Source organism: Sciurus vulgaris (genome assembly GCF_902686455.1).
Source record: "Sciurus vulgaris genome assembly, chromosome: 10".
NCBI classification, from domain to species: domain Eukaryota; kingdom Metazoa; phylum Chordata; class Mammalia; order Rodentia; family Sciuridae; genus Sciurus; species Sciurus vulgaris.
The window spans coordinates 123,522,699-123,545,028 of record NC_136470.1 but is presented as its reverse complement, the minus strand read 5'-3'; the positions used below and the strand labels follow the sequence as shown (position 1 = coordinate 123,545,028).

The 22,330-nt window shown below is 42.6% G+C and overlaps 1 protein-coding gene across 2 annotated transcripts in view; it reads right to left on the bottom strand.

The window, feature by feature from the left end:
* Positions 1-22,330, bottom strand: part of PCCB (propionyl-CoA carboxylase subunit beta) — a 53,422-nt gene that overhangs the window by 15,576 nt on the left and 15,516 nt on the right. For both annotated transcript variants that reach the window (XM_079101332.1, XM_079101331.1), the window contains exons 6-9: positions 17,204-17,314; positions 5,391-5,499; positions 2,330-2,450; positions 130-211 (exon numbers count right to left, since the gene is read on the bottom strand). In XM_079101332.1, coding sequence (XP_078957458.1) covers positions 130-211; positions 2,330-2,450; positions 5,391-5,499; positions 17,204-17,314 — 423 coding nt within the window. The remainder of the gene's footprint in view (positions 1-129; positions 212-2,329; positions 2,451-5,390; positions 5,500-17,203; positions 17,315-22,330) is intronic.

Here is a 22,330-nt window from a genome sequence, read left to right as displayed (position 1 = left end):
AGTGGCCCCTGGGAGCCCACCCCAGGCCAACTGCACCAAGGTCAGCTCCAACATTCCCCAATGGGCCAAAGCACACCGACCGCAGATGTGGCTGGGCAAGGGCAGGGAGCCAGGGAGCAAGGCACTCACAGAGTGGATGATGTCCAGCATGTCGTAGGCTTTGGTCGATTCCAAAGGGACAACGGTGTCAAGCTCCGGAACCAGACGGTCACTAGAAAAGAGGCACACACGGTCAAGAGAGCCAGTTACCTTCTGCAGGTGGGAGGTAGGGAAGGAAATGGAGGAGGCTCAGCGTAGGGACTGGGCTCACAGAAGTCACCTTCACCACTGCACTGATCAGAACCTGAGTCCAACACCAACCAGGAGACCGTCCTGTTTCCTTTTAGAGGAACAAATGACCTCATTCCCCCTGAATGGGATTCTTTTAAGCTCCGATTACCTCCTGCATTCTAGACACTGTGGAGCACTGAGGTACACTGAGCGAACAGGATGCAGGCAGAGAGAGCCCAGTCTAACATCCTGAAAGATTAAAGCAACAGGCAAAGTTGGACCTCTGCAGAAATTTCCCATGGGATGCTGGAGCACCTTTAAGAAGCACAGCCATGCTGGGCACATGCCTATAATCCCACTGGCTTGGGAGGCTGAGGTAGGAGGATCGGGAGTTCAAAACCAACCTACGCAGGCTGGGGAGATAGCTCAGTGAGTAGAGTGCTTGCCTTGCAAGCACGAGGCCCTGGGTTCGATCCCCAGTACTGCAAAAAAAAAAAAAAAAAAAAAAAAAAGCCTACACAAAAGCGACACTCTAAGCAACTCAGACCCTATCTCTAAATAAAATACAAAACAGGGTTGGGGATGTGGTTCAATGGTAGAATGCCCCCAAGTTCAATTCCTGGTTACCCCCCCCCCAAAAAAAAAGAAGAAAAGCCACACCAGGCTGGGTGCCCTGGCACATGCCATAATCTAGCCACTCAGGAGACCGAGGCAGGAGGATGGCAAGCTAAAAGCAGCCTGGGCAACTTGGCAAGATCCTGTCTCAAAATAAAAAGGGCCAGGGATGTATCTCAGGGTAGAGCACATCTGGGGTCAATCCCCAGTACTGAAAAGAAAAGAAAAGAAAAGAAAAGCAACCCACAGACAGACGCACAGGACTGTGGCTCTCTCCTCCTGCCTGCATCCAGGTGGCTCATCAGGGAGGCTAAGCCAGCATCCACTCCCACCACACAGGGACACAGCAATTGAGACCCTCTGACCTCCTCTCTCCATCAGATTCTCAGTCCTCCCTGTCCCATGTGCACAGCCAGGGGCTGCAGAGACAGAGATATGGCCTGGCTCAGATCTGGCTTGGTAAGGCCATGTGCCCAACAAGCCCCCTCCCAGAGATCTTTTTGTACCTGGCATGGCCTGAGAAGTCCTCCTTCAATCTCCATTACCTATTGTCCCCCTGGGCCAAAGCAGGGTCCTGGGCCAGAACACCTTCAAGTGACCCCCTAGGCCCCTCCAGAATGCCAAAGAAGAGGCTCTGTTTAGTTTCTAGGCCCTCAGCAACCCTTCCCTCTAGGACTACCCACGTAGGCCTCAGTGGGGCCTGGGACATGACCTCAGGTCGCCCCTGGCCTATGCCAGGCCCCACAGATGGAGCTCAGGTCCAAGCCACAGGGTAATGTCTAAAAACAGCCTCTACCCGCCGACTCCAGACCCTATCCACTGAGCAGGCAGTTCCAACCCACGGAGGAAACGGGGACAGGCGGGGAGCAGCAGTTCCCTGCTCTGCCTCACCTGCTGAGGACTTCCCCCATGTCCAGCTGCGACCCCAGAGCAAGAGGGAACAAAGGGCTTTGCTAGGTGGCCAGCGGCAGGCCCTTCTCCAGGACTCGCCAGGACTCGCCGGCCTCTGGCAAGGACAGTGCACAGGGATGAGTTCCTGGGGCCAGCTGTTTGCGACCTTCATGTTTATTTATTTCATGTCACAACAAAAAAAAAAAAAAAAAAAAAATCTTTTCCCAACCCGCGGGGACAACTCAAGTGTCTCTTAAAAGCAAATGCATGGTCCCCACCCCTGTGAGGTACCCATCAGACCACCAAGATGCAGGCTGTCAGACCCCTCTCTGCTGCTGGACCCAGAGGCGCCACCGCCTAGAAGCCGCACTCACCACGCTCATGGCCTCTCCCTGGAGCCGCCAGGACAGAGGAGGTCGAGACAAGGTGAAGCCCAAGGCCGAGCCCAAGGTCGAGCCCAAGGCCGAGCCCAAGGCCGAGCCCAAGGTCGAGCCCAAGGTCGAGCCCAAGGCTGAGCCCAGGGTGGAGCCCAGGGCGCCGGCCCACCACCCACCTGCGATCGTGGCACTCCCGGACGGGAGCAGGGTCCCGGTTGCTGAGCGGCAGGTAGTTGAAGAACTCCCGCAGGCTGCACAGGGCGTCCACGTCGTTCTCGAAAGCTCTGTGGGCCACGCCTAGGAAACGGAGGTGGGGGCCGGCGGCCGTCAGCGAGGGGCGGCTGCCCGCCCGGTGCCCTCCCTGGGGCTCTCAGCAGACCATGCCACTGGCTGAGGACCGGACACTGCGCCTCGGACCTGCGCCTGAGCTGCCCAGTGAGCGCAGCCGGCTCCGTGCTCCACACGTCCCTCCACCGGTCCCTGCGCCTGTCACCTCCTGCGCGTGGGGCTCTTCACACCTTTCCCGCCACCCGCCTTGTCCTGGTCCCTGTGATGGCATCCCACTGCTGCCATCCCCTGGCAAGGCCAGTGCCTGGCCCAGGACGTGCTCAACGATGGTGAAGGGGAAGGAGAGGACTACCTGAACTAGCGAGGGATAGAGCCATTGTTCCTGAGGAAAGTTCTGAAATAAAGACCAGCAAACAAGGCCGTGGATGCAATGCAGAAAGTGACTGAGGGTTCTCGGGTTGGCCTTGCCAGACTCCCTGCTTCCACCACTGCCCCTACAGTCTCCTGTCCACACAGCAGCCAGAGAGGGCTTTAGGTGAAATCATATCATGTCTCTACTTCTTGATGTCCACTGAATAGTCACACCCCTACCCCAGGGCCTTTGCACTGACTATTCCAGCTGCCTGCAATGCTCCTCCCTAGACACCCAGAGTGAACTTCCATCTACTCAACCATTGCCCTCACAGGGAAGCCTACCCTATGCACCCCACCTGAAACTTCAGCAATCCCAACTCCCTTTGCCCTGTTCTACTTTTCCACAGTATGTATCGCCTTCTGACATACTATATGATGTACTTATTGATAATGTTTGTCATTATCTATCTACTCTACTAAAATACAAGCCCCATACTGGCAGGATTTGTTGTTGTTCTGACACAGATGCATTCCCAGCCCCTAGGACAACGCTTCCCACACAGACGCCCAATGGATAAAAAGTGTTTTCAACATAACAAAACTGTTTCAGCCAAGAAGTATTTATAAATTAGTGCAAGCACTTTGAAAGAGAGTCTGGCAATTCCTCAAAAGTTAAACATGGTGTTATCATCTCACCCAGAAATCCTCTATCTAGATTTGTATCAAAGAGAAATGAAAACATACATTCACACAAAAATATTTTAGTAGTATACCTAGGAGAGCAGAAAAAGCGGAACAACCCAAACGTCCATTAGCTGATCAACAGACAATAAAATATGGCAGGGCTGGAGATGTATCTGGAACACTTGCCTAGCATGCACGAGGTCCCACATTCTAGTCCCAGCACTGCAAAAATATTCACTAGAATATTATTCAGTCATAAAAAAGAATGAAATACTGACTCATGATACAAAATGGATAAACCTTAAAAAACTGATGCTAAGCAAGACACTAGTCCCGAAAGAGGACATGTTATAGGATTCCATTTATACGAAATGTCCAAAATAGGCAAACCCACAGAAACAGAAAGTGGACAGGTGGCCGTTTTGCCTGGGGGCAGGGAACATGGGGTGCAGTGGGGTGGGAGTACTAATGGGACAGTTCCTTCTGCAGGTAATGGAAATTTTCCAAACAACTTTGAACGCTTTAAAAAAAAAAACAACAACAAAAACACGGCACACTTCTTTGGTCAAATGCCTAGAAAGGAGACAAGATGGAAGTCCGATGTACAGAGCATCTCTGAGGCCTTGCTTAGGGGATACAGGATCAGGTATGTGCGACACAGTCCACCAAAGAGGCTCAGGCCTAGCCAGGTGGGTGGCACATGCCTGTAATCCCAGAAGCTCAGGAGGCTGAGGCAGGAGGAACGCAAGTTCAAAGCCAGCCTTAGCAAAAGTGAGACCCTGTCTCTAAATAAAATACAAAATAGGGCTGGGAATGTGGCTCAGTGGTCAAGTGCCCCTGAGTTCAATCCCCAATAGCCCCTCCACCACAAAAAAGGAGGCTCAGGCCCAGAAAGATCAACACATACTGCCCTTAAAAAACAAAAAATTTCCTAAAATCATGTTGCAAAGAAAATCCAATGTCATGGTCAGAACTTCATTACTGTAAGCTATCAAGTGAAAAAACAGGCTATAGCAGAATGTGCATCCACCTGTTTGGATGCACATATATGTGTTCACATTCACGGGCCTGAAAAGATGTCAGAAGTATCAGCAAACACTCAATGGTGATTATTTGTGGTCGATGGAATTCCTATCTTTACTACTGTATTTTCTACATTTTGGACCATAACATGAAATACTACTGAAATTAAGAATAAACAGCGTATTTTATCAAACCAAAAACATCACCAAGAATTAACATATTTTATGCCCCAGTGAGAAAGTGCCAACTATGCCCTGAGGTAACACATCTTCCCTAATATCAGAATCATGTCCTGCTCTCCATTCTGGGCCTTTCTAGACCAACAAAAACTTTTGGTTTCAATGCCAAAGCACAGAATCGTCACACATTTTAAACTCGGCAGGAGTGGAAGTAACCCCACAGGGGTGAAGAACTATGAGCAAATTCATAAACACATGGGTCACGCAGCAACATGAAGACCATACGTGGCCAACGGGAATCGGCAAAACACTCTCCTCTCCAGACGTTCTCCAACTTTGGAGTAACTCATCTTTTCATTAAAAGCTCAGCTGCACATTCATAAATCACACTTATGACCACCATTCCAACAATTAGTTTTAAAATTAAAGAACAGCGAGGCAGGCACTTGGGTGTGGCCCAGTGGTGGAGCACTACCCTGTGTGTGGGAGGGCCTGGGTTCCATCCCAGCACACACCAAAAGATAATTACACAAAAGCATTGATAATACCCAGCCCTGGTCTCATGCCTGCAGGCAACACCCCGTATTACAGTCTTCCCAAGTCACTCCAGCCAAGTACACGACATTTTTAGAAATCTGTCGCCATTCCCTTTGCCAATGCCCTCCCCTGGCTGCCTGCTGTATAGTAAGCCCACCCTCGGGCCTCTCACCTGACATGGTGGTGTGGGTCTTGGCACCACCGAGCTCCTCCTGGGTGACATCTTCATTGGTGACAGACTTCACAACATCAGGGCCAGTGATAAACAGGTAGGAGGTGTCCTGAAATCAGATTCCCAGAACTATCAATCTCTGATCACCAGAGCAGTTCAGATGTTGAAGTTCACTCAGCAAAGCAGATAAATTCAGGGAAGATAGAGGTGATGCGGCAGAACAAGGCTGGGAGCAGAGACCCATCCAGACTGACTCGCCTTTTCCACGCCTCCTCATCTGATCCGTTTTAATCTCTGTTGCTCGGTTCTGTCTCAGCAAATTAACTCACAGTGTGACAAACACCTTAGGGTCATTCATTCAAAGAACACATTAACAGGAGAACCAAGTGCTTTTCTAAGCACTTCACAGGACTATGTCAGTAAAATTGAGGTACCATATCACCCCCATGTACATCTGAGGAAACTGAGGCCCCCAGGATAGTATGCAACCACTCACTTTAAGTGAAGACACTTAAAGACACTGATAATCAATACTTTGGACTTAGAGCAGGACAGGTTTTTAATTTTTAGTTTCTAAGATATAGATAATAAAGGGTTTACTATAAAAAAGGTAAACACGAGAATAGGGAATACAGTGCAAAGTAAGTCTAAGCCCAGTGCAGTGATGCCAGCCTGTAATGCCAGCTATTTAGGAGGCTGAGGCAGGAGGATCTCAAGTTGGAGGTCAGCCTGAGCAACTCAATGAGAACTTGGATCAAAATAAAAAGGTCTGGGGACATAACTCAGTGGGAGAGCATCTGCCTAGAACTGCGGGGGGGGGGGGGGGGGGGGGATGTGGGAGAGAGAAGAGAGGGAAGAAAGGAGGGACAAAGAAAGTCCAGGCCTGTTTCTAAGCCTCCAATCTCCTTCCCCCCATGTACATGTGAGCATTTGTGTGTGTATTTATATATATATATATATATATATATATATATAAATACACACACACACATATACCTGCCCTCTTATTTTATAATACAACAGGGATTTAGAAAAACTGCCTTTGCTGAAGGCAGTGACTCTGCATTTAGGCCTGCATATGCACAATGGGCCGCCGGAAGCAGGATAAAGCTCTGGGCACCACTATTTTCTACGTGCCTCCTTTCTTACCTTAAACTGTGGGTCAGGCCCCTGCTGAACTCCGGGCATAGACATGTTAATCACTTAAGGAGTATTCATCTAAAAACTAGCAATGCAAAGTTTACTTGCCCTAAACCTTTCTCAACCCTTTCGTATGCAGCATCCTGTTACAGACCCCTGCAGTGGGGCCTAGAAGCCTTCAGGCACTGACCCACACCTTCCAGGAACAGCAGGAGCAATTGTCTCATGGGAACTGAGCTGCCCCCTTCCAGTTGGATAAACATCCTGAGCAACAAGAGGAAGCTGCCCCTCCAGCGATAAAGACGTCTCTCAAGCCACCTTGCGGAAGCAGAGCTGAGAGAAAGATCAACCAGGCCACAGCTGGATGAAGACTGCTGGATAATTCATGCCTCTCGGCCCCCATCCCAATTTTTCCTCTATTTAAATCTCAAACTCACATCAGCACCCAAAGACAGGGCTGAGATGCTGGAACTCACTTTGCCTTCCTAATATGGAATATTGATATTGATTAAAGTTCCTTTCCTGCTTTTTCACCATTACTTTTTCAGCTTGGTGTTTGAGGCAAATGACAGGATCTGGTGGTGTTTTGTTGTTGTTTTCCTTTGGCAGAGGGTTGGGGGGGCACACAGGGGCAGAGTCAGGCCTCAGGCCTAGGATGCTGGTAACACTAACACATTTTCTTTCTTACATAGTATCTTTTTCATTTATAACACAAACAGTGTCATAGCTATGATATGCCCAAATCTGTTTTCTTTTTAAACCACAGTACTATAGCTTGAAGATCTTTATTTAGATCAATATATTAGGACATGTATCATAATTGAACTGTCACCTACAGATGGACACTTGTTTTCAATATTTTATTAAATAAGCAATTCTACAATAAATATTTTACTACAGTCATCTCTGAACTGACTGTTCATTTTCTTTGCCCATCTTTTTAATGGACAGGATTTTTTGTTGCTGGGATTTGTTTTTGTGTTTGTTGGTACTGGGGATTGAAGCCAGGGGTGCTCTACCACTGAGCCACATCCCCAGCCCTTTTTATTTTTATTTAGAGACGGGTGTGACCAGTGTGCCCAGGTTGGCCTTGAACATAGCTCCTCCGGCCTCAGCCTCCAGAGTAACTGGGGTTACGGGTGTGAGCTACTGTGCTCAGCCAAGTGACATTCTGCAAACTAAGGTTCATCCTTAGTCTGCTACCTGTACTGTATCAGTCTTTTGTGGTTCCTTTGTTTGGAACCTTGCTAGAAAGATCTCACCAATACCACCAAATTTCTAAACAAATGTTCAGAGCAGCAGTATGAACAGTTACAAAACTGAGACTGGCCAGTCAGCAAGTAAGAAGCTGGACCCAGAAATTTTTTTTAACTAGTAAAAAGCTGAACAAACTGGAAAATCAACAGTTCTTAGATCCATCAGAGAGATGGAATCACAAGGCAAACCACTCCAAAACTGAGACAGGCAGGCAAACTGAGGCTTGCCAGAGCAGAAATTCCAAGTCCAAACTTCCCGGGAGCCAGGCCATGGAGGGAAACGTGACCTTAACTGGCAAGCTACCAGAGGCTCAGCAGATAATCGGACAGATGGAAAGCCCAAGAGGGCCCAGTCACTGAGGTTTTGGTCTTGAAGATTTTACCTTCAGCAATTTGCCCAGGGTCTCAGTAACTATTAGTGAAAATAATCCTGCTGCTTCTGGTAAGGGGAGGGGACAAAGGATCATTCTGAAACGGCCAGCAGAGCATTCTGTTCCTCTTAACAAGGTCTGCCCTCAGGAGACACCATTAACTACAGTCTAACCAGCTGGAGATTTATCGAGATCACTGACCCAAGGAAAGAAAATATCCAACTCCACCCCAAACCAGGACCAGGATAGGGCGAGAGAGAGGGGACTGAGAAACACATGGGGTTCACAATCCAAGGCTCAGGGTCACTGGAAGATAGCTCTACTATAGGACTACAGAATGCTCCCCCACCCCCACCTTACCACCATGTTCCTCAAGGCATATTGATAATAGATTTTTTTTCCACTCAGTGTATCATGGCCAGTTATCAAGAAAACCAAAAGATCGCCAAAAGGCAGAAGTAGTCTAAAAAGACAGATCGTAACCAGAATCAGACATGACAAGGGTGTTGGAATTATCAGACCAGGAATTTAAAACTACATTAAAACACTAAGCATGGGTACAACACATGCAAGAACAGATGCACAGTGTAAGTAGAGAAATGAAAATTCTAAGAAAGAACCAAAAAGAAATACCTGAGGTCAAAAACACTATCACAGAAAAGAGTGCTCTGATGTGCTTATTACTCTGAGAATGGATCTCGATGTGAGGATACCTCAGTGAAAACAGCAGCAAAGAGGAAAACTGAAAATCAAAATTGAAAAGCAAAAAGGAAAAAAATCTTAGGGGAAAAAAAACCAACAGAATATTCCAGAACCGTAACATGCACATACTGGAAACTTCAAGAGAAAAGAGAAAAGAACGGAATGTTGAGAAACAATGACCAAGAATCTCTCTAAATTGTCAGACACCAAACCCAGATCTAGTAAACTCAGTGTGAAACGAGATAAATGTCAACAATCACACCCAGGCACACCATTCTTCAACTACAGAAAAATCAAAGATAAGGAGAAAATCCTAAAGGAAAGCAGAGGGGAAAAAACAATTTAGCTACAGAGGAGCAAAGAGGAAGAACATCCCACATCTCTGCAGAAACCATGCAAGCAAGAAGAGAATAAATATTTAAAGTCTTAAAAAAAAACTCGCTGACTTAGAATTCTGTACCCTACAAAATCATCTTTTAAAAGTAAAGGATAAAGACTTTCTAAGGGGCTGGGTTTGTGGCCCAGTGGTAGAGCAGCTGCCTAGCATGTGTGAAGCACTGGATTCATCCTCAGCACCACATAAAAAATAAATAAATGAAAGAAAGATACTGTGTCCACCCACCAAAAAAAAAAAAATTTTTTTAAACACTTTCTTTAACAAGCAAAATAGTGATGGAAACTATTGTTAGTAGATCTGCCTTTCAAGAAATGTTAAATTACTTAGAATATCTTTCTGAAGGGAAATGATAAAAGGTCGAAACTTGGATGTACATAAAGGAAGACTATCAGATAAGGAATAAATGAAGATAAAATTATATTTTTTATGCTTAGTTGATCTAACATAATTTGTTCAAAATAACAGCAACAATATGTTCAATTATATATGTATATATACACATACACATGCGTACAGAGAAAATGAATCACAGCAAAGACCCAAGAGCTGGGAGGAAAGAACAACTGTGCACTACTGCTACCCAGGAGTGGTATGTGTTATTTGAAAGTGAACTTGGGTTAGTTGCAAATATATATTGCAAACTCGAAGCTAACCAGTAAAGTTAAAAAAAAAAAAAAAAAAAAAAAAGTAACAAATGTGCTAATAAAGGAGAGAAAATGGAATCATAAAATGCTCAATTAACCACAAAAGGGCCAGGCACCTGTAATCACAGCAACACAGGAAGCTGAGAAAGGAGGATTGCAAGTTTGGGGCCAGGTGGGCAAATCAGAACTGCCTCAAAATAAAACAAACAAAAGGGCTCAGTGGGAGCACCCCTGGGTTCAATCCCAGTACTCAGAGCGGGGTTTCAAGGTACAAGGTCATTACCCAAAAGTAAATCACTTTCCTATACCAGAAATTAATAAGTGGAATTAGAAATTAAAAACAATACCATTTATATTAGTGCCACCAAAATTAAATACTTAGGTATTGACCTAACAAATATGTATAAAATCTATATGAGAAAAACTACAAAACAAATAAGAGACACTCCACATTCAGAGATTGGAAGACTTAAGATTGTCAAGATTTCATACCTCCCATACTTCATCAGCATATCCAGTACAATCCCAATTAAAAAAAAAAAAAAAAAAAAAAAAAAACTCAGGTTATTTTGTAGCTATCAAAAAATGATTCTAGACATTTATATGGTGAGGCAAAACACCCAAAGAGCATAATACTGAAGGAGAAGCAGAGCAGGAAGAATGGCACGATTTCACAACACACTGTCAATCTAGTTACCAGGGCACTGCAGGGCTGGCTGAGAATAAACAGAACAGAACAGAGAATCCAGAAGAACACACAGAGGCTATGAATCTTTGCAAAGGAGCAAAGGCAATATGTTGGCGGAAAGAGGCACTTTTCAAATTATGGTCTGGAGCAACTGGATATCCAAACTAGGGGGAAATAGTCTAGAAGATTCAACACCCTTCACAAAAATTAACTCAAAATGCCTAAATATAAACAGTAAAGAAAGTACACACCTCCTAGAACAGAATATAGGAGAAAATTTAGATAAAAAGTTACTTCCCAAACAAAGATTATTTTATTTTTATTTATTTGTTTGTTTATTTTAATTGTAGATGGACACTATGCCTTTATTTTATTTACTTATTTTTCTGTGGATCAAACCCAGTGCCTCACACATGCTAGGTGAGTACTCTACTACTGAGCTACAACCCCAGCCCCTAGGGTAGTGACTTTTTAAAAGAACACCAAGGGCATAATCATGAAAGAAATAAGTTGTACCTGTTAAAATTAAAATGTTCTGTTCTGAGAAAGATACTATCAAGACAATGAAAAGACAAACCACTGACTGCAACAAAGCAAATGCAAAAGAAACATCAACTAAAGAACTATTACCCAGAATACAGAAAGAACACATAAAACTCAACAAGAACACAATCTATTTAAACAAACAGGCCAGAGATCTGAACAGATAGCTCCCCAAAGAAAATATACAGATGCCAAACAATCATGAGAAGATGCCACACACCGTCCATCAGCAGGGAATTGTAATTTTAAATAAGATATCAGGGCACACCCAGTAGAATGGCTAAAACCCAGAACTCCGACAATGCCAAATGCTGGTGAGGATGTGGAATAACAGGAATTATCAGTCATTTCTGGTGGGAATGTAAAAGGTGTGGTCACTCTGGAAAACAGTTTGGCAGCTTCTTACAAAACTAAATGTATTTTTTTAACATATGATTCAGGAATTGCACTCCTTGGTATTTACCCAAATTAGCTGAAAACTTATGTTTTCAAAAACCTACACATGGATAATTACACCAGGTTTACTACAAGGTACCAAGGTGTCCTCTGGCAGGTGAATGGGTAACGTAACCCCCCAGCATCCAAATAATGATTATTCAGTACTAAAAAGAAATGAGCTGCTAAGCCATTAAAAGGCATGGTGGAAACTCAGACATGCATCACTAAGTGAAAGAAGCCAATCTGAAAAGGCTCCAGACCAGATGATTCCAACAAGGTGACCTTCTGGAAAAGGCAAGACTATACAGACAGGAAAACAGCAGCCAACAGGGATCGGGAGAGTAGGAACAGGCAGAGCACAGAGGATTTTAGGGCAGTCAAACTATTTGTATGAAAAATGTATTATACTTTTCTCAAAACCCGCAAAATGAACACATCATAAGTAAACCCTGAAATGAACCGTGGACTGAGAAAGATGTGTCAGCGCAGGTTCACCAACTGCACTGCTCTGGTGGGGAGCAGCAACAGCAGGAGAAGCTTCGCATAAAGGCGAGAGCAGGGAGGACACAGGAAACCTTGTGCCTTCTGCTCAATTTTGCTGTGAATGTTAAACTTCTCTTAAAAAATAAGGTTTATTGGAAAAAAAAAAAAAAAAAAAAAACTAGAAACAACCCAAATGTTCATCAAAAGATGAATCTCTCGGGGGCTGGGGTCATGGCTCAGTGGTGGAGCACTTGCCTAGCACATGTGAGGCACTGGGTTCGATCCTCAGCACCACATAAATATATAAATGAATAAACTAATGTTATTAAAAAAAGATGAATCTCTAAATAATTATCCTAAAAGAAGACAACACTCCCCCCACAAATAAGTACACACTTTTCCCTATGATTTTCGTATACATAAAATATAATTTTGTACTATTCCGTTGATACAAAATCCTAGAAAATGCCAATTTACTAGTGACAGAAGGTTGTGAATTTATCTGTAGTGACAGAATGTATGTCAATGGCTACTAGACAAGCAGGATGTTAAACAGAGGAGGATGGATTACGAAGAAATTTAGAGGTGAAGGATGTTCGTCATCCTGAATCATGTGGTAACTGCCTTACAGATGGATACAAGCATCAGGCTGAACACTTTAAGAACGTACAGTTTATCTTACGTCTCAATAAAGTTGAAACAAGAAGTTTAGAGCCAGATTTGGTGATATGTGCCCATAGACCCAGTTTCTCAGGAAGCTGAGGCAGAAGGATCTCTTGAGCCCAGGAGTTCAAGACCACCAGCCTAGGCAACACAGACACCCTATGCAAACACGAAGGGTCACAAACAGCTCACTTCACCTGAGAACAAGGTGGGCCAACCTGCAACCTGCTCCACCAGTTATCAACATCTCCTATGGCCACCCTGACAGGCACTGGCATAGGAACAGGCGCACCGACCACCAGAGCTGGATTCAGGACACACGTGGCATCACAGAGCAGAAACAGAGGCTCTCTTCTGTAACAGGCTCTAGATCAACAAGGTCAATACACTGGGGAGAGAGAGAGGGAAAAAAAAAAAAAAAAAGAGGAACAGACTCCTACGTCGAACCTCCTAATTCCAGATGAATATAGGTAGGTATAAAAGGCAAAACAATAAAGCTTTTAGAAAATTAAAAACTCCTCCAAGAACAAAAACCATATTACCCAGAAAGGAACGTACACTTGTAAACTTGATTCACATATCAAAGCAGAATGGGGGTGGGGGCCCGGGCTCAGTGGTACAGCACTTGCCTCGCATGTGCAAGGCAATGGGTTCCATCCTCAGCGCCACATGAAAATAAAGATATTGTGTCCATTTACAACTAAAATATTAAAAAATAAAAAATAAAAAAAAGCAGAACAGGAGCCAGCTTGAAGCGCTCCCCCTGGCCTGGTTAAGGACAATACGAGAGCATCAAAATAAACAACAGTGGTGGATTATAAACCATGGGGCAAAACAGGAATTCTTGAATCCACATTAATAATACATGAAATAAACACATCTTCAAGAAAGGAGGGCTTTTTCTTAGAGTAAAATGAGAACTGAGGGCTGCGGTTATATCTCAGTGGCAAAGCGCTTGCCTAGCAAGTGTAAGGCAATGGGTTTAATCCTCAGCATGACAAAAAAAAAAGTAATAAATAAAACAAAGATATGTCCATCTACAATTTTAAAAATATAGTAAAACGTAATAAAAATTAATTTTTTTAAATGCCAACTGATAGGAAGTGCACTATGGAGCTGGATAACCACTTTTTTTAAAAAAAATTAGAGTATGGATTAGTTTAGAAAAGAAGCCAATCAAGGAGAAAAAGTATCATGCAGAGTAGAATGTTCTCAAGTTCTCAAAACATCTCTCCAAAAAGTACTATTAAGTTCCAAAGAGAAAATCAGGAACTCCACAGGGCAGAAAAACACCTTGAACTGGTTATCAAAGTAGCATCGCTCACGCAGGAAACATGAGCATCTCTTGACTCTAGATGGAATAACCTGAGGACAACACAATATCCCTTACACAGAGACAAACCCGGCTACAAAACCCATATCTAATCCTCAGGAAATATCAGATAAACCCATGCTGGAGAGCAAAATAATTTACCTATATCCTTCAAAACTGTCAATATCATGATGAAAGTCCGAGAAATTGTTTCAGCTTAAAGGAGACCAACAAGATGTAACATCTAAAGGTAATATGTGATCCCATGGTAGGCCACAGGTATGGCCACAACGCGACACTTGATCAACTCTGAGAGTGAAATCAATCACAATAGAATGCAACTAAAAACAGAAGGAAACCAGAAAATTCATAACATGTGAAAAGTAGGTAATTTTAAATAATCAATGAGTCAAAGAAGAAATCACAAGGGAAATTTAAAAATTCAAGACAAATGGAAATTTAAAACATTATAGGAAAACCCAGAACAGTGAAAGCAATGCCAAAAGAGAAACTCAGCTGTAACATATTAAAAAGAAGAAAGGTCTCAAAACAACCCAACTTTACACCTTGAAGAATGAGAGAAAAAAGAACTAACGATGGCTAGTAGAAGAAAGGGAATAGTAAAGATTTGAGATAAACAGAAAAACAGGAAAAGCTAACAAAACTAAGGATCAGTTCTTTGGAAAGGTCAATAAAACAAACAAACCTTCACCTAGATATTCAAATGTCATCATCACCCAAAGTCACCCAGAGATCCAAGGCAATACCTATCAAAATCCCAATGAAGGTTTTAAGCAGAAAGAGGAAAACCCAGCCTGAAGTCGATATGAGACTCTGCAGGACTACACATAGTCAAAACGATCTTAAAAAAGAAGAATGAAGGTGGAGGTCTCGCTTCTTCATTTCACAACTTACTACTTGGAGACCATAATCAAGATAGAACACATCAATGGGAGGGAAGGAGCCCAGAAATAAACCCTCGCGCATGGAGTCAGGTGACAGCCTGATGCAAAAGCTGGTATTATCAGTGTCCCTAAGCAGAACAACATCTCCTTCATTGTAAACTAAATGTCCAATATTTTTAGACCCATTTCTCAATTCTGTTCTTCCCTTGATCTGTCCACTCACTGCAAGTTAATGAAGCCATTTTGGTCACTGTGGCTTTATAACATCCCAGGGCACCAGCAGGCCAGCCCCTCACGACGCTTCTTCCTGCAGTGCTTATTCATGCATGATGTTTCTTCACCCCACCTGCACTTCCCAATTACCTTTCAGAGTCCTTTTTAGAAAGATGTCGCATGGAATATTTAAGATGTCAAATGATTAAGGTCTAACAATTAGTTGCAGGACAAGAACACAGTTATTAGCTCAAGTTTTGTGAGCAGAATATGCAACAGTCTAGGATTTTTAAAAAAGCAGAGAAGGGAAAGCAGTTTGGACCCCAGCAGCTAGAGGCTGAGCTGGATAATGGAAACCAAGAAGGTATGGCCAGAGATGACGGGAAATGTCACAGAGGCATCTCCGGAAGCATAAGAAAACAAGGGTGCTGAAAGATGGAGGGAGATGAGCATGAACCAGCATTCACAGTGACAAGAAGTCACCAAGGACCTTAGAGAAACAGTTAGTGGACAGGAAGACAAAGTTAACTGGCCATGAAAAGGAAAAAGGTGGGCACAGAGGCGCACAGCAGTCATTCCAGCAGCACAGGAGGCTGAGGCAAGAGAATGGCAAGTCCAAGGCCAGCCTGGGTAACTCAGCGAGACCCTGTCTCATAATAAAATAAAAGAGGCTGGGGCTGTGGCTCAGTGGTAGAGCATTTGCCTAGCATGTGCAAGGCCCCAAGCTCATTCCCCAGCACTGCAAAAAAAGGAATTAAAAAAAAAAAAAAAAAGGGAAGTTAGACCATACCTACCAAGGACCGCTTTCATTTTTGAAGACAGAAAAGACCTGAACATGATTAAGTTCTGATAGACGGATACAGTACCAAGGAAGAAAATGGAAGCAGTAAAGGGGAACTGGGGCGAGCCCAGTGACAGAGCACTTGCCTATATGCAAGGCCCCAGGTTCAATCCCCAGCACTGCAAAGAACAAAGTTCCCCTTTCCCACATTCTTGCCACCCTTTAAAAAAATAAAAAGAAAGTAGTAAAGCAGTAGAGGGAAGGGTCAGTGAGGCTGCCGACCAGGCACGGAGAACTGTGTTCAGCAATGTCACAGCCAGGGGGTGGGAGGGTCTCCAGAGAGCTGCTCCTGCACCTCTGGGCCTGTGGCAGGAGAAGGCAGCAGCAGCAGCCAGGTGTGTGCACCTGGGCAAAGTTCAGGAGATTCTGCTGTGTGAGGGAGCAAAAGAGCTGGTCATCTGGATTTTGTATACCCACCCCTTTTGTTGAACATTTATGTTGCTTTCAGTCTGACACTAGCAGAACAGCTGGGTTAGGGGACAAGGACTTTCGAAATTTTTGAATTCCTACTGCCCTTGAGAAACGAAGCGTTTCCCAATTAATACTCCCTTAGAACTGCCCTCTCATGTTAAATGGTTATTGTTACTCTGCACCCCCAACCTTCCTGTCTTAGGATTCACTGCCCATTTTTGTTAATATTTTAAGAAGGAGAGGCTGATTTTAAAGTAATTGATTAAGGGTAATTGCCCACGTTAAGTCTAAGAAAGCTTCGTTTACAAATAATTTTAAATGTCATTCCATTAAAGTCATGTAATAAAAATATACCTCTCAAAATGAAGTTAGAGATCAATTTATTCAAAACCATTACAAAAAATGAAATAAAATGGCAAATAGTTGAAGAAATAAATGTGGGACATCAGAAACAATTTCCTAATTTAAAAAAATGCCTCCTATGAGAAACCTTTTGAATAGGAGTTAACAGAGGGTCACCTGTCTGGGAAGAGGACAAGATCCTGTAATTATCTGAAAACCATTTCAATTCAGATAACAAGTAAAATCATCCCCCATTGAAGCACATGAGCACCTCCTGCCAGTGAACTCCACGAGCTACAGATTTTGTGCCAAAACCTTCTCTCCACTAAGGCCTTATCATCCCTACACTGAATGCCAACGAGAACACAGATAACAACCTAGATTTGGGTCAGGAATTATTTTTATTGCAGATAAAGGGCTGCAGGACACTCACAGGCCACCAGAAACAGGCCCTTCTTTCTTACCTTCACCATGAACGTGAAGTCTGTTAGGGCTGGGGAGTAGACGGCCCCACCAGCACACGGGCCCATGATCAGAGAAATCTGAGGGACGACTCCGGATGCCGTGACATTCCTCTGTCAAAAGAGAAAGGCAAAGGCATCTGGTTACCGAGGTGTGAAGGCCTCACCTGTGGTAAGATAAAGGAAACAGTAGTATTTGGTTTCACCTGCACAGAGAGTTTATGCAGGAGGCGACACCTGCTCAGTAAAGCTCTTCCAGAATTATGTGTGCAATTTCCTGCCCCAACTTGTGGGACAGTCAGCAGGATACTTTCTGGGGCAGAGATCTTCTCTCCTCTCCCCTTCTTGGCAGCTCACTAGGATATGAGCTACCAGAGAACGGGCTGCCCTCGCTCCAGTTCCAAACACACCTCAGCCCCAGCACCCTTGTCCATGCACAGCCAGCTGGAAGAACAAAAACCTCAGTGAACAGAGCCAGCACTTACCCTGAACTCTGGCCTCTATTCGGAGGCTCTTCACACCCTCCACAGAGGGCACCCAGCAGTCACAAGGTAAGGCTGCGAGGCAGGTCTGTTTTACATAGTCTTCAATGTCTGCCCATTCCAGAGAGGAAATGTCAGGGAGGGGAGATAGGAGGAGCCAGCCCTTGACCCTAAGGTCAAGTGTATTTTGAAGGGTTAAGTTCAGGCTACCTCCTTGAAAAAGACTGGATGTGAGGGCTTGAGGACACAGGCAAGGTGACGGAGCCCAATCACGACTTGCCCCACTCTCAACCCCTTTCCTTCTTCTAGCCCCAACAGCTTTGGAAAAGTGGGTCCACTTTTCAGCCTGCCTTGGCTCTGAGCCCAATCTCTATAAACACAGCTAACTGTAGCACAAAAGGTCATCTATACTCTCTGCAGAAGTGACGAGTTAGATAGGTACACTTCCAGCTATAGCACGGTGAAAAGCTTGAAAAATTCTCTCCCTTGAATACAACTACAAAACTGGACAAAATGGTCAAAAAAAGTATTAGCATTCAAGGTTCCAGAAATGAACCAAATTTAAGTTGGAAAGTGTTCTTTCATATTAAAAACTGCTTAACTTGAAATAAGAATGTTAAGAGTCTGAGGCATTTTTTTTTTTTTTAGTTGTAGATGGACACAATACTTTTATTTTATTTATTTATTTTTATGTGGTGCTGAGGATCAAACCCAGTGCCTCACACGTGCTAGGCAAGTGCTGTACCACTGAGCCACCACCCCAGGCCCTGAGGCATTCTTTACTAAGAATGCCACCAGTGCCCACACCAGCTCAGGATGTCCCTCCAGGTAAAAGTAACACCAGACAGTAATTCAAATCCACAAGAAACAATTAAAGGCACTGAAAACAGCAAATATATGATTAAATACAAAGTACTGCATGAATATAATCCTCTCAAGACTTAAAAATACAAGAATATATAATGTAATAATTATGCACTGTAATTTGGGATTTATGAGATACATAACAATAATGGCACAAATGAAGGGGAGAAAAGTTATATTAAAGCAAAATTTCTACCTTTTACCAGAATTAAGTCAGTATTAACTTGAAGTACATTGATAATTTAAAATTTATATTTAACCTTTAGAGCAACCACTAAATACAGCTAAAAAAAAAATAGCTCCTTACATAGAGCTGTGGGATATTTCTGGTTTGAGACAAGGTCTTGCTATGTCGCCTGGGCTCAAGAGATCCTCCTGTCTCAACCTCCTGAGTAGCTGGGATGACAGGTATGTGCCACTACACCCAGCTCTACGTAAGAGTTGAGTGACATCTTCAAAAACAAAAGAGGAAATTCTAAGAATCTGGGACTGAAACTATAACTGAGCTGACAGGGACTGCCTGAAGTAACTATTTTGGAACTTTGGAATTTAGTTGAACACTTGCAGAATCCAAGGAAGAATGTGAAGAAGCAGCAGGTAAATTTTAGTGAATTTCTGCATTTGGTGTAACTGCTATCATTCCCCAGCCCAAAACCATGAGGTAAACCAGGTAACTATGAGGTTGCCAACCCATGTTCCTGGTGTGGCTAGCTGGTGCCAAGATGGACATAAGAACCTTGTCCTTCAAAATTTAAGGTTGTATTTTTGGGGTTTTTTTGTTTGTTTGTTTTGAGATACTGGGTATGGAACTCTGGGCCTCATGCTAGTTAGACAAGTATTCCACCACTAAGCCACATCCCCAGCCCAAGGGTTGTGTATTTTGATTGCTAATCACTGCTTTTGATGGCCTAGGGGCCAGCATGGAGGCCAGTCATTGTTTCAATTCCAATGAATTCAAATGGCAACCCCAGTAGAAGGCAAAGAAATAAGTTTCCAAGCTGGTGTGCCTTCTGAAACAGACATTTCAGGACATTTGTATCAGATCACTGGTTGGTCACAGAGACAACTAAAATTTCAGTGACCATCTTCAACAAGGAAAAAAAAAAATTTGACAGAAACTATCCCCAAGGAAACCCAGACACTGAAGTTATTAGTCATAGATGCTAGAGTAACTATCTTAAATATGTTCAACAGGCTAAAGGAAACCAAGGAAAATGAACTCAAGGAAATCAGGAAAACAATGTCTGAACAAAATGAGAATACCAAAAACCATAAAAAAGAAACTAGAAATTCTGGAGTGTAAATGAAATGAAAAATTCACTAGAATTTTCAGCAGTAGATACAAACTGGCAGAAGAAAAAGATTGCAGTATTTCAAGATTAAACTACTGAAATTATCTAATCTGGGGAACTGGAAAAAAAGAAAAATGAATAGAGACATACCAACATGCAAATTTTAGGAATCCCAAAAGAAAGAGAAAAAGTCCGATAAAATACTTGAAGAATAGCAAAAATCTTACCAAATTTGATGAAAGACATGCATACACACTTACAAGAAGCTCAATGAAATCCAAGTAGGATGAACTCAAAGACATTCATAGTGAGACATATTATAGTCAAACTCAAACCCAAACACAAGGAGAAAATTTTGAAATTAGTGAAACAGGAGCAACTTATCACATACAGGGAATCTTCAATAAGACTAACCATGTAGGCCAGAAGGCAGTAAGAAATATTTAGAGTACTGCAAGAAAAAATTGTCAACTAAGAATTCTGTACCCAGAAAAGCTAGCCTTCAAGAATAAAAGAGAAAATAAGACATGTCCACATAAACAAAGCTGAGGGAGTTCATTCCCAGTTGACATGTCATACAAGAAATTCTACAGGGAATTCTTTAGTCAGAAATAAAAAAAAAAAAACTACAATAATATGAAACCATGAGAGAAAAAAACACTAGTAGATATAATTTCCTAGGTAAATATAAAAGACAGTAGGGCCATATTTCAGTCTATGACATTTCTATTTTTTCCTATATGATTTAAAAGACAAATTCATGAAACAATTATAAATCTATTAATGAGTACATCATGAATAAAGATGTAATCTAGAAAATAACAACCTAAGAGAGGATGCAGATGTATAGAAGCAGTATGCTCCTATACTTCTGAAGCTAATCTGGTTTCATTCCAACTAGTTTAATTGTAATCACCAAGGTAACTATTAAGAAAAGGAAACTTTAAAATGTGATAGAAATGAAAGAAGTGAATTAAAATGACACAACCAAACCAAAATTTTAGAAGGCCACAATGGTGAAATTAAGCACAAAAAACCATCCTTCATACAGAAAACAAATAGCTGAATGGCAGAAGTAAATCCTTCTGTATTGGTAATCACATTAAATGTGAATAGATTATACTCCGCTGTTAAAAAACAGATTGGCTGATTGGATTTCACAAAAAAACCTATGTGCTGTTTCCAAGAGCTCCAGTTCAAATTCCTCAGAAAACCTGGAATGGAACCATCATATGACCCAGTTGTCCTACTCCTTGGCATATACCTAAAGGACTTAAAATCAGCACACTACAGTGACATGGTCACATCAATGTTTAAAGCAGTTCAATTCATAATAGCTAAGCTAGGAACCAACCTCGGTGCCCTTCAACGGATGAATGGATAAAGAAAATGTGGTACGTATATACAATGGAGTATTACTCAACCATAAAGAAGAATGAAATTATGGCATTTGCCATCAAATAGATGGAACTGGAGATTATCATGCTATGTGAAGTAGGCCAGTCCCAAAAAACCAAAAGTAAAATGTGGATGCTAATGCACAACAAGCCAGAGGGACACATAGACACATGCACGCGTGCATGCACACAGAACTTCACTGAATTAGTCAAAGGGGAATGAAGGGTCGGGGGATGGGAATAGGAAAGACAGTAGAATCAATCAGACATAACTTTCCTATGTTCATATATGAATATGTAACCAAAACTCCACATCATGTACAACCACAAAAATGGGAAGTTACACTCCATGTTTGATATGTCAAAATACGTTCTTCTGTCATGTATAACTAAAAATAATTTTTAAAAATTCAACTTCAAATTCCTCTAACTATACAGATTTTTGCAAAATTAAGTCCAGCTTTAATAAAGTATACTACTAGGCATTAATGTAAGCCTGAGATAATACCTAAAAGAAAAAGAGTTCCAGTTTAGATAAAAAGATGCAAAAAGACTAAAAATAATGAGAAAAAAATATGTGTCCTATGCAAAGGGTAACAAAAAATAGAGCCATGGTGGCTATATTATTGTCAGACAAAGCAGATTAAATCAAAAAACTTAACAAGGATGTTACATACCAACAAAGGTTCAATGCACCTAGAAAACACAATTACAAAAATATATGCATCCTTTCTCTTAAATATTAGCACTTAGTTCTTCCCATTATTGTTACGACGTTCAGATGTCCATTCTGTTTTAGACTTTTGAGCAGAAACCATGCTTTTTCTTTTTTGAAGTTATATATATATATATATATATATATATGCACCCAACAGAGCCGCAAAATATACGACACCAAAGTTGATAGAACTGAAGGGACAAATAGCCGTACAAGAGCTTGAGACCTAGCACTCCAGTTCTACTAATGAACAAAAAGATTAATAAGGATATAGCTATAAATACACATATTAGGAAAGGATCAGATCAATAACCTAGGCTTCTACCTTAACAGACTAGACAAAAGGAAGGAGGAAGAAGAAAATAATCAGAGCAGAA